Source organism: Oncorhynchus gorbuscha, linkage group LG01, assembly GCF_021184085.1.
Source record: "Oncorhynchus gorbuscha isolate QuinsamMale2020 ecotype Even-year linkage group LG01, OgorEven_v1.0, whole genome shotgun sequence".
Classification (NCBI taxonomy): domain Eukaryota; kingdom Metazoa; phylum Chordata; class Actinopteri; order Salmoniformes; family Salmonidae; genus Oncorhynchus; species Oncorhynchus gorbuscha.
The window spans coordinates 119,067,163-119,079,869 of NC_060173.1; the positions used below are offsets into that span (position 1 = coordinate 119,067,163).

The 12,707-nt window shown below is 41.0% G+C and overlaps 1 protein-coding gene across 1 annotated transcript in view; it reads right to left on the reverse strand.

Moving 5' to 3' along the window:
- Positions 1–12,707, reverse strand: part of LOC123993091 (thrombospondin-type laminin G domain and EAR repeat-containing protein-like) — a 36,738-nt gene that overhangs the window by 23,824 nt on the left and 207 nt on the right. Inside the window, exon 2 of the mRNA XM_046294912.1 lies at positions 12,406–12,565. Within this exon, the coding sequence (XP_046150868.1) occupies positions 12,406–12,565 (160 nt within the window). The remainder of the gene's footprint in view (positions 1–12,405; positions 12,566–12,707) is intronic.

Consider the following 12,707-nt stretch of genomic DNA (forward strand, 5'->3'; position numbering starts at 1 on the left):
CCAATATAGACAGCTCCTAACCAATGAGATGTATAGACAGCTCCTAGCCAATGAGATGTATAGACAGCTCCTAGCCAATGAGATGTATAGACAGCTCCTAACCAATGAGATGTATAGACAGCTCCTAACCAATGAGATGTATAGACAGCTCCTAGCCAATGAGATGTATAGACAGCTCCTAGCCAGTGAGATGTATAGACAGCTCCTAGCCAATGAGATGTATAGACAGCTCCTAGCCAATGAGATGTATAGACAGCTCCTAGCCAATGAGATGTATAGACAGCTCCTAGCCAGTGAGATGTATAGACAGCTCCTAACCAATGAGGTTATATATCTATTAATTCAAGTTTATCCAACCTGAGAGGTGTAAAAACATTGATTTAATTGACTAAGTAACAGTGGTAGACTGCTCCACACGGAGACATTACATACATAAACAATGATGGACTATGTGGGTGGGGTTATATCCTTCCTGTTTGGCCCTGTCCGGGGGTGTCCTCCCGGGGGTGTCCTCGGATGGGGCCACAGTGTCTCCTGACCCCTCCTGTCTCAGCCTCCAGTATTTATGCTGCAGTAGTTTATGTGGTCCTTCTGTAGCTCAGTTGGTAGAGCATGGCGCTTGCAACGCCAGGGTAGTGGGTTCGATCCCCGGGACCACCCATACGTAGAATGTATGCACACATGACTGTAAGTCGCTTTGGATAAAAGCGTCTGCTAAATGGCATATATTATTATTATTTATTATTATTATATTATGTGTCGGGGGCTAGGGTCAGTTTGTTTATCTGGAGTACTTCTCCTGTCCTATTCAGGTGTCCTGTGTGAATCTAAGTGTGCGTTCTCTAATTCTCTCCTTCTCTCTTTCTTTCTCTCTCTCGGAGGACCTGAGCCCTAGGACCATGCCCCAGGACTACCTGACATGATGACTCCTTGCTGTCCCCAGTCCACCTGGCCATGCTGCTGCTCCAGTTTCAACTGGCCTGGGCCCTAGGACCATGTCCCAGGACTACCTGACATGAGGACTCCTTGCTGTCCCCAGTCCACCTGGCCATGCTCCTGCTCCAGTTTCAACTGACCTGAGCCCTAGGACCGTGCCCCAGGACTACCTGACATGATGGCTCCTTGCTGTCCCCAGTCCACCTGACTGTGCTGCTGCTCCAGTTTCAACTGTTCTGCCTTATTATTATTTGACCATGCTGGTCATTTATGAACATTTGAACATCTTGGTCATGTTCTGTTATAATCTCTACCCGGCACAGCCAGAAGAGGACTGGCCACCCCACATAACCCGGTTCCTCTCTAGGTTTCTTCCTAGGTTTTGGCCTTTCTAGGGAGTTTTTCCTAGCCACCGTGCTTTTACACCTGCATTGTTTGCTGTTTGGGGTTTTAGGCTGGGTTTCTGTACAGCACTTTGAGATATCAGCTGATGTACGAAGGGCTATATAAATAAATTTGATTTGATTTGATTTGACTATAAAAACACCATCAAGCCTGGAGTCTCATTTCCACAGTGGTCCTGCCACGACTAAAACCTTGCTGCTGACTGTTTTACGTTGACGTCTTGATTTGCTAGCAACAGTTGAGCCGAGGAGCTTCCAAAATCAAAATCTACGCCCTTTCTCAAAGACGATTCATTGTTCTGCCAAGGCAGTGAGAGGTGCCAAAACCCACACTGAATCACTAATGATGAATGTTTGTCAGCAGTAAAACGATAAGTACGTATTCAATGACAGATGTCACACTCAGAGGACGACCTGACAAGCTGTCTGAATGCAGTGTTTAACTTGGATCTCAGTATCAAATAGTGTGAAGCAAACCAATGAGATCTTCAATGCACAATTAGTGATGGATCCATGTATCGTTTAGTTTTGGATCTGATAGCTTCTACCTGACTATACCTGTCTATACCTGACTATACCTGACTATACCTGTCTATACCTGTCTATACCTGACTATACCTGTCTATACCTGACTATACCTGACTATACCTGACTATACCTGTCTATACCTGACTATACCTGTCTATACCTGACTATACCTGTCTATACCTGTCTATACCTGACTATACCTGTCTATACCTGACTATACCTGACTATACCTGTCTATACCTGTCTATACCTGACTATACCTGTCTATACCTGACTATACCTGACTATACCTGACTATACCTGACTATACCTGACTATACCTGTAGAGTAACGTTCTGATAGTTATACCTGACTATACCTGTCTATACCTGACTATACCTGACTATACCTGACTATACCTGACTATACCTGACTATACCTGACTATACCTGACTATACCTGACTATACCTGTCTATACCTGACTATACCAGACTATACCTGACTATACCTGTAGAGTAACGTTCTGATAGCTATACCTGACTATACCTGACTATACCTGACTATACCTGTAGAGTAACGTTCTGATAGCTATACCTGACTATACCTGACTATACCTGACTATACCTGACTATACCTGACTATACCTGACTATACCTGACTATACCTGTAGAGTAACGTTCTGATAGCTATACCTGACTATACCTGACTATACCTGTAGAGTAACGTTCTGATAGCTATACCTGACTATACCTGACTATACCTGTAGAGTAACGTTCTGATAGCTATACCTGACTATACCTGACTATACCTGACTATACCTGACTATACCTGACTATACCTGACTATACCTGACTATACCTGACTATACCTGACTATACCTGTAGAGTAACGTTCTGATAGCTATACCTGTCTATACCTGACTATACCTGTAGAGTAACGTTCTGATAGCTATACCTGACTATACCTGACTATACCTGACTATACCTGACTATACCTGACTATACCTGTAGAGTAACGTTCTGATAGCTATACCTGACTATACCTGACTATACCTGACTATACCTGACTATACCTGACTATACCTGTAGAGTAACGTTCTGATAGCTATACCTGACTATACCTGACTATACCTGTAGAGTAACGTTCTGATAGCTATACCTGACTATACCTGACTATACCTGACTATACCTGTAGAGTAACGTTCTGATAGCTATACCTGACTATACCTGACTATACCTGACTATACCTGTCTATACCTGACTATACCTGTAGAGTAACGTTCTGATAGCTATACCTGACTATACCTGACTATACCTGACTATACCTGACTATACCTGACTATACCTGTAGAGTAACGTTCTGATAGCTATACCTGACTATACCTGACTATACCTGTAGAGTAACGTTCTGATAGCTATACCTGACTATACCTGACTATACCTGTAGAGTAACGTTCTGATAGCTATACCTGACTATACCTGTCTATACCTGACTATACCTGTAGAGTAACGTTCTGATAGTTATACCTGACTATACCTGACTATACCTGACTATACCTGACTATACCTGACTATACCTGTAGAGTAACGTTCTGATAGTTATACCTGACTATACCTGTCTATACCTGACTATACCTGACTATACCTGACTATACCTGTCTATACCTGACTATACCTGACTATACCTGACTATACCTGTCTATACCAGACTATACCAGACTATACCTGACTATACCTGACTATACCTGACTATACCTGTAGAGTAACGTTCAGATAGTTATACCTGACTATACCTGACTATACCTGACTATACCTGACTATACCTGTAGAGTAACGTTCTGATAGTTATACCTGACTATACCTGACTATACCTGACTATACCTGACTATACCTGACTATACCTGTCTATACCTGACTATACCTGACTATACCTGACTATACCTGACTATACCTGTAGAGTAACGTTCTGATAGTTATACCTGACTATACCTGTCTATACCTGACTATACCTGACTATACCTGACTATACCTGACTATACCTGACTATACCCAACTATACCTGACTATACCTGACTATACCTGACTATACCTGTCTATAACTGACTATACCTGACTATAACTGACTATACCTGTCTATACCTGACTATACCTGACTATACCTGACTATACCTGACTATACCTGACTATACCTGACTATAACTGTCTATACCTGACTATACCTGTCTATACCTGACTATACCTGACTATACCTGACTATACCTGACTATACCTGTAGAGTAACGTTCTGATAGTTATACCTGACTATACCTGTCTATACCTGACTATACCTGACTATACCTGACTATACCTGACTATACCTGTAGAGTAACGTTCTGATAGTTATACCTGACTATACCTGACTATACCTGACTATACCTGACTATACCAGACTATACCTGTCTATACCTGTCTATACCTGACTATACCTGTCTATAACTGACTATACCTGACTATAACTGACTATACCTGTCTATACCTGACTATACCTGACTATACCTGACTATACCTGTCTATACCTGTCTATAACTGACTATACCTGACTATACCTGTCTATAACTGACTATACCTGTCTATACCTGACTATAACTGACTATACCTGACTATACCTGTCTATAACTGACTATACCTGACTATACCTGACTATACATGTCTATACCTGACTATACCTGACTATACCTGTCTATAACTGTCTATACCTGTCTATACCTGTCTATAACTGACTATACCTGTCTATACCTGTCTATAACTGACTATACCTGTCTATACCTGTCTATAACTGACTATACCTGTCTATACCTGTCTATAACTGACTATACCTGTCTATAACTGACTATACCTGTCTATACCTGTCTATAACTGACTATACCTGTCTATACCTGTCTATAACTGACTATACCTGACTATACCTGACTATACCTGACTATACCTGACTATACCTGACTATACATGTCTATACCTGACTATACCTGACTATACCTGACTATACCTGACTATACCTGACTATACCTGTAGAGTAACGTTCTGATAGTTATACCTGACTATACCTGTCTATACCTGACTATACCTGACTATACCTGACTATACCTGTAGAGTAACGTTCTGATAGTTATACCTGACTATACCTGTCTATACCTGACTATACCTGACTATACCTGACTATACCTGACTATACCTGACTATACCTGTAGAGTAACGTTCTGATAGTTATACCTGACTATACCTGACTATACCTGTAGAGTAACGTTCTGATAGCTATACCTGACTATACCTGACTATACCTGACTATACCTGACTATACCTGACTATACCTGACTATACCTGACTATACCTGTAGAGTAACGTTCTGATAGTTATACCTGACTATACCTGACTATACCTGTAGAGTAACGTTCTGATAGCTATACCTGACTATACCTGACTATACCTGACTATACCTGACTATACCTGACTATACCTGACTATACCTGTAGAGTAACGTTCTGATAGCTATACCTGACTATACCTGACTATACCTGACTATACCTGACTATACCTGACTATACCTGTAGAGTAACGTTCTGATAGTTATACCTGACTATACCTGACTATACCTGTAGAGTAACGTTCTGATAGCTATACCTGACTATACCTGACTATACCTGACTATACCTGACTATACCTGACTATACCTGACTATACCTGTAGAGTAACGTTCTGATAGCTATACCTGACTATACCTGACTATACCTGTAGAGTAACGTTCTGATAGCTATACCTGACTATACCTGACTATACCTGACTATACCTGACTATACCTGTAGAGTAACGTTCTGATAGCTATACCTGACTATACCTGACTATACCTGACTATACCTGACTATACCTGTCTATACCTGACTATACCTGACTATACCTGACTATACCTGACTATACCTGTAGAGTAACGTTCTGATAGTTATACCTGACTATACCTGTAGAGTAACGTTCTGATAGTTATACCTGACTATACCTGACTATACCTGACTATACCTGTAGAGTAACGTTCTGATAGTTATACCTGACTATACCTGTAGAGTAACGTTCTGATAGCTATACCTGACTATACCTGACTATACCTGTAGAGTAACGTTCTGATAGCTATACCTGACTATACCTGACTATACCTGACTATACCTGACTATACCTGACTATACCTGACTATACCTGACTATACCTGACTATACCTGACTATACCTGACTATACCTGTAGAGTAACGTTCTGATAGCTATACCTGACTATACCTGACTATACCTGTAGAGTAACGTTCTGATAGCTATACCTGACTATACCTGACTATACCTGACTATACCTGACTATACCTGACTATACCTGACTATACCTGACTATACCTGACTATACCTGTAGAGTAACGTTCTGATAGTTATACCTGACTATACCTGACTATACCTGTAGAGTAACGTTCTGATAGCTATACCTGACTATACCTGACTATACCTGACTATACCTGTAGAGTAACGTTCTGATAGTTATACCTGACTATACCTGACTATACCTGACTATACCTGACTATACCTGTAGAGTAACGTTCTGATAATTATACCTGACTATACCTGTAGAGTAACGTTCTGATAGCTATACCTGACTATACCTGACTATACCTGACTATACCTGACTATACCTGACTATACCTGACTATACCTGTAGAGTAACGTTCTGATAGTTATACCTGACTATACCTGACTATACCTGACTATACCTGACTATACCTGTAGAGTAACGTTCTGATAGCTATACCTGACTATACCTGACTATACCTGACTATACCTGACTATACCTGACTATACCTGACTATACCTTACTATACCTGACTATACCTGTAGAGTAACGTTCTGATAGCTATACCTGACTATACCTGACTATACCTGACTATACCTGACTATACCTGACTATACCTGACTATACCTTACTATACCTGACTATACCTGTAGAGTAACGTTCTGATAGTCTTCATTCTGTTAAGCCTGCACAATGCCTGGTCCCAAACGACACAATATTCAATAAATAGTGACCTACTTTTTTTTTTTTTACCAAAGCCCACAGTGCATTCCTAAAGTATTCAGACCCTTTGACACCCCCCCCCCCCAAAGAAAATTACGTTACAGCCTTATTTCCTACACACAACACCCCACAATGACAAAGTGAAAACAGATTTTTAGAAATGTTTGAAAATGTATAAAATGAAAAACAGAAATAACTTATTTACATAGGTATTCAGACCCTTTGCTATGAGACTTGAAATTGAGCTCAGGTGCATCCTGTTTCCATTGATCATCCTTGAGATGTTTCTACATCTTGATTGGAGTCCACCTGTGGTACATTCAATTGATTGAACATGATTTGGAAAGGCACACACCTGTTTATATAAGGTCCCACAGTTGACAATGCATGTCAGACCAAAAACCAAGCCATGAGGTCGAAGGAATTGTTCGTAGAGCTCTGAGACAGGATTGTGTCGACATTTCTGCAGCATTGAAGGTCACAGCGACCTCAGTGGCATAGACTGGGAGACTAGTCAGGATCGAGGGAAAGATAAACGGAGCAGAGTACAGAGAGATCCTTGATGGAAACAGAGCGCTCAGGACCTCGGACGGTGAACCTTCTCCCCAATCTAACAGGACAACGACCTTAAGCACACAGCCAAGACAAGTGGAATCGGGACAAGTCTCTGAATGTCCTTGAGTGGCTCAGCCAGAGCCTGGACTTGAACCCGATTGAACATCTCTGGAGAGACCTGAAAATAGCTGTGCAGCGACGCTCCTCATCCAACCTGACAGAGCTTGAGAGGATCTGCAGAGAAGAATGGGAGAAACTCACCAAATACAGGTGTGCCAAGCTTGTAGCGTCATACCCAAGAAGACCTGTCTATACCTGACTATACCTGACTATACCTGTCTATAACTGACTATACCTGACTATAACTGACTATACCTGACTATACCTGTCTATAACTGACTATACCTGACTATACCTGACTATACCTGACTATAACTGACTATACCTGACTATACATGTCTATACCTGACTATACCTGAATATACCTGACTATACCTGTCTATACCTGACTATACCTGTAGAGTAACGTTCTGATAGTTATACCTGACTATACCTGACTATACCTGACTATACCTGACTATACCTGACTATACCTGACTATACCTGACTATACCTGATTATACCTGACTATACCTGACTATACCTGTAGAGTAACGTTCTGATAGCTATACCTGACTATACCTGACTATACCTGACTATACCTGTCTATACCTGACTATACCTGTAGAGTAACGTTCTGATAGTTATACCTGACTATACCTGACTATACCTGACTATACCTGACTATACCTGACTATACCTGTAGAGTAACGTTCTGATAGCTATACCTGACTATACCTGACTATACCTGACTATACCTGACTATACCTGTAGAGTAACGTTCTGATAGTTATATCTGACTATACCTGACTATACCTGACTATACCTGACTATAACTGACTATACCTGACTATACATGTCTATACCTGACTATACCTGAATATACCTGACTATACCTGTCTATACCTGACTATACCTGTAGAGTAACGTTCTGATAGTTATACCTGACTATACCTGACTATACCTGACTATACCTGACTATACCTGACTATACCTGACTATACCTGTAGAGTAACGTTCTGATAGCTATACCTGACTATACCTGACTATACCTGACTATACCTGACTATACCTGTAGAGTAACGTTCTGATAGTTATATCTGACTATACCTGACTATACCTGACTATACCTGACTATACCTGACTATACCTGACTATACCTGACTATACCTGACTATACCTGACTATACCTGTCTATACCTGTAGAGTAACGTTCTGATAGTTATACCTGACTATACCTGACTATACCTGACTATACCTGACTATACCTGTAGAGTAACGTTCTGATAGTTATATCTGACTATACCTGACTATACCTGACTATACCTGACTATACCTGACTATACCTGACTATACCTGACTATACCTGACTATACCTGACTATACCTGACTATACCTGACTATACCTGTCTATACCTGTAGAGTAACGTTCTGATAGTTATACCTGACTATACCTGACTATACCTGACTATACCTGACTATACCTGTCTATACCTGTAGAGTAACGTTCTGATAGCTATACCTGAATATACCTGACTATACCTGACTATACCTGACTATACCTGACTATACCTGTAGAGTAACGTTCTGATAGTTATATCTGACTATACCTGACTATACCTGACTATACCTGTCTATACCTGACTATACCTGACTATACCTGTAGAGTAACGTTCTGATAGTTATACCTGACTATACCTGACTATACCTGACTATACCTGACTATACCTGACTATACCTGACTATACCTGACTACACCTGTAGAGTAACGTTCTGATAGCTATACCTGACTATACCTGACTATACCTGACTATACCTGACTATACCTGACTATACCTGACTATACCTGTAGAGTAACGTTCTGATAGCTATACCTGACTATACCTGACTATACCTGTCTATACCTGACTATACCTGACTATACCTGACTATACCTGACTATACCTGACTATACCTGACTATACCTGACTATACCTGTAGAGTAACATTCTGATAGCTATACCTGACTATACCTGACTATACCTGTCTATACCTGACTATACCTGACTATACCTGACTATACCTGACTATACCTGACTATACCTGACTATACCTGACTATACCTGTAGAGTAACATTCTGATAGCTATACCTGACTATACCTGACTATACCTGACTATACCTGACTATACCTGACTATACCTGTAGAGTAACGTTCTGATAGTTATACCTGACTATACCTGACTATACCTGACTATACCTGACTATACCTGTAGAGTAACATTCTGATAGCTATACCTGACTATACCTGACTATACCTGACTATACCTGACTATACCTGACTATACCTGTAGAGTAACGTTCTGATAGCTATACCTGACTATACCTGACTATACCTGTCTATACCTGACTATACCTGACTATACCTGACTATACCTGACTATACCTGACTATACCTGACTATACCTTACTATACCTGACTATACCTGTAGAGTAACGTTCTGATAGTCTTCATTCTGTTAAGCCTGCACAATGCCTGGTCCCAAACGACACAATATTCAATAAATAGTGACCTACTTTTTTTTTTTACCAAAGCCCACAGTGCATTCCTAAAGTATTCAGACCCTTTGACACCCCCCCCCCCCCAAAGAAAATTACGTTACAGCCTTATTTCCTACACACAAAACCCCACAATGACAAAGTGAAAACAGATTTTTAGAAATGTTTGGAAATGTATAAAATGAAAAACAGAAATAACTTATTTACATAGGTATTCAGACCCTTTGCTATGAGACTTGAAATTGAGCTCAGGTGCATCCTGTTTCCATTGATCATCCTTGAGATGTTTCTACATCTTGATTGGAGTCCACCTGTGGTACATTCAATTGATTGGACATGATTTGGAAAGGCACACACCTGTTTATATAAGGTCCCACAGTTGACAATGCATGTCAGACCAAAAACCAAGCCATGAGGTCGAAGGAATTGTTCGTAGAGCTCTGAGACAGGATTGTGTCGACATTTCTGCAGCATTGAAGGTCACAGCGACCTCAGTGGCATAGACTGGGAGACTAGTCAGGATCGAGGGAAAGATAAACGGAGCAGAGTACAGAGAGATCCTTGATGGAAACAGAGCGCTCAGGACCTCGGACGGTGAACCTTCTCCCCAATCTAACAGGACAACGACCTTAAGCACACAGCCAAGACAAGTGGAATCGGGACAAGTCTCTGAATGTCCTTGAGTGGCTCAGCCAGAGCCTGGACTTGAACCCGATTGAACATCTCTGGAGAGACCTGAAAATAGCTGTGCAGCGACGCTCCTCATCCAACCTGACAGAGCTTGAGAGGATCTGCAGAGAAGAATGGGAGAAACTCCCCAAATACAGGTGTGCCAAGCTTGTAGCGTCATACCCAAGAAGACTCGAGGCTGTAATCTCTGCCAAAGGTGCTTCAACAAAAGTACTGAGTAAAGGGTCTGAATACTTATGTAAATGTCATATTTCAGTTTTTATTTTGAATAATTTTGCTAAAATGCTTTTTTAAAAATGTTGCTATGTCATGATGAAGTATTGTGATGTCATTATGGGGTATTGTGATGTCATTATGGGGTATTGTGATGTCATGATGAAGTATTGTGATGTCATTATGGGGTATTGTGATGTCATTATGGGGTATTGTGATGTCATGATGAAGTATTGTGATGTCATGATGAAGTATTGTGATGTCATTATGGGGTATTGTGATGTCATTGTGGGGTATTGTGATGTCATTATGGGGTATTGTGATGTCATTATGGGGTATTGTGATGTCATTATGGGGTATTGTGTGTAGATTGATGAGGGGGGGGGGCATTTAATGCATTTTAGAATAAGGCTGTAACGTAACAGAATGTGGAAAAAGTCAAGGGGTCTGAATACTTTCCGAATGCCCTGTATCTATGGAATGGGTCATTTGATGTCCATGTCCCCATGTCTATCAGGAGAACGGCAGTATACACAACAAGCCGGTCCCTTCACTGTAGTATATCATCTCTACTCACTGCAATGATACAGAGGATAGAGGGTAGTATATCATCTCTACTCACTGCAATGATACAGAGGATAGAGGGTAGTATATCATCTCTACTCACCATAATGATACAGAGGATAGAGGGTAGTATATCATCTCTACTCACCATAATGATACAGAGGATAGAGGGTAGTATATCATCTCTACTCACTGCAATGATACAGAGGATAGAGGGTAGTGTATAATCTCTACTCACTGCAATGATACAGAGGATAGAGGGTAGTATATCATCTCTACTCACTGCAATGATACAGAGGATAGAGGGTAGTATATCATCTCTACTCACTGCAATGATACAGAGGATAGAGGGTAGTATATCATCTCTACTCACTGCAATGATACAGAGGATAGAGGGTAGTATATCATCTCTACTCACTGCAATGATACAGAGGATAGAGGGTAGTATATCATCTCTACTCACTGCAATGATACAGAGGATAGAGGGTAGTATATCATCTCTACTCACTGCAATGATACAGAGGATAGAGGGTAGTATATCATCTCTACTCACTGCAATGATACAGAGGATAGAGGGTAGTATATCATCTCTACTCACTGCAATGATACAGAGGATAGAGGGTAGTATATCATCTCTACTCACTGCAATGATACAGAGGATAGAGGGTAGTGTATCATCTCTACTCACTGCAATGATACAGAGGATAGAGGGTAGTATATCATCTCTACTCACCATAAGGAGACAGAGGATAGAGGGTAGTATATCATCTCTACTCACCATAAGGAGACAGAGGATAGAGGGTAGTGTATCATCTCTACTCACCGTAAGGATACAGGGGGACTATGTCGTTCCCAGTGGGTGTGATGGGCATGGTGAGCAGGGCCTGAGGGACAGAGAGGACTGCCAGTCTGGGGTTTGAAGAGGGACAAACTCGGGAGGTAGCATCTGACCCAGGCAACAGAACCAGCTGTCGCAGCAGACCCTGAGAAAGAGAGAGAGTTAGTAACAGACCACGTGTAGCATACCCTATTATAGAGAGCCGTTAGTTATGGGTAATGTTCCCTGCCGAGTCAGAATACGAGTAGAGAGAAAAGTACATGAAAAAAAGGAATGATCTCAGGTTG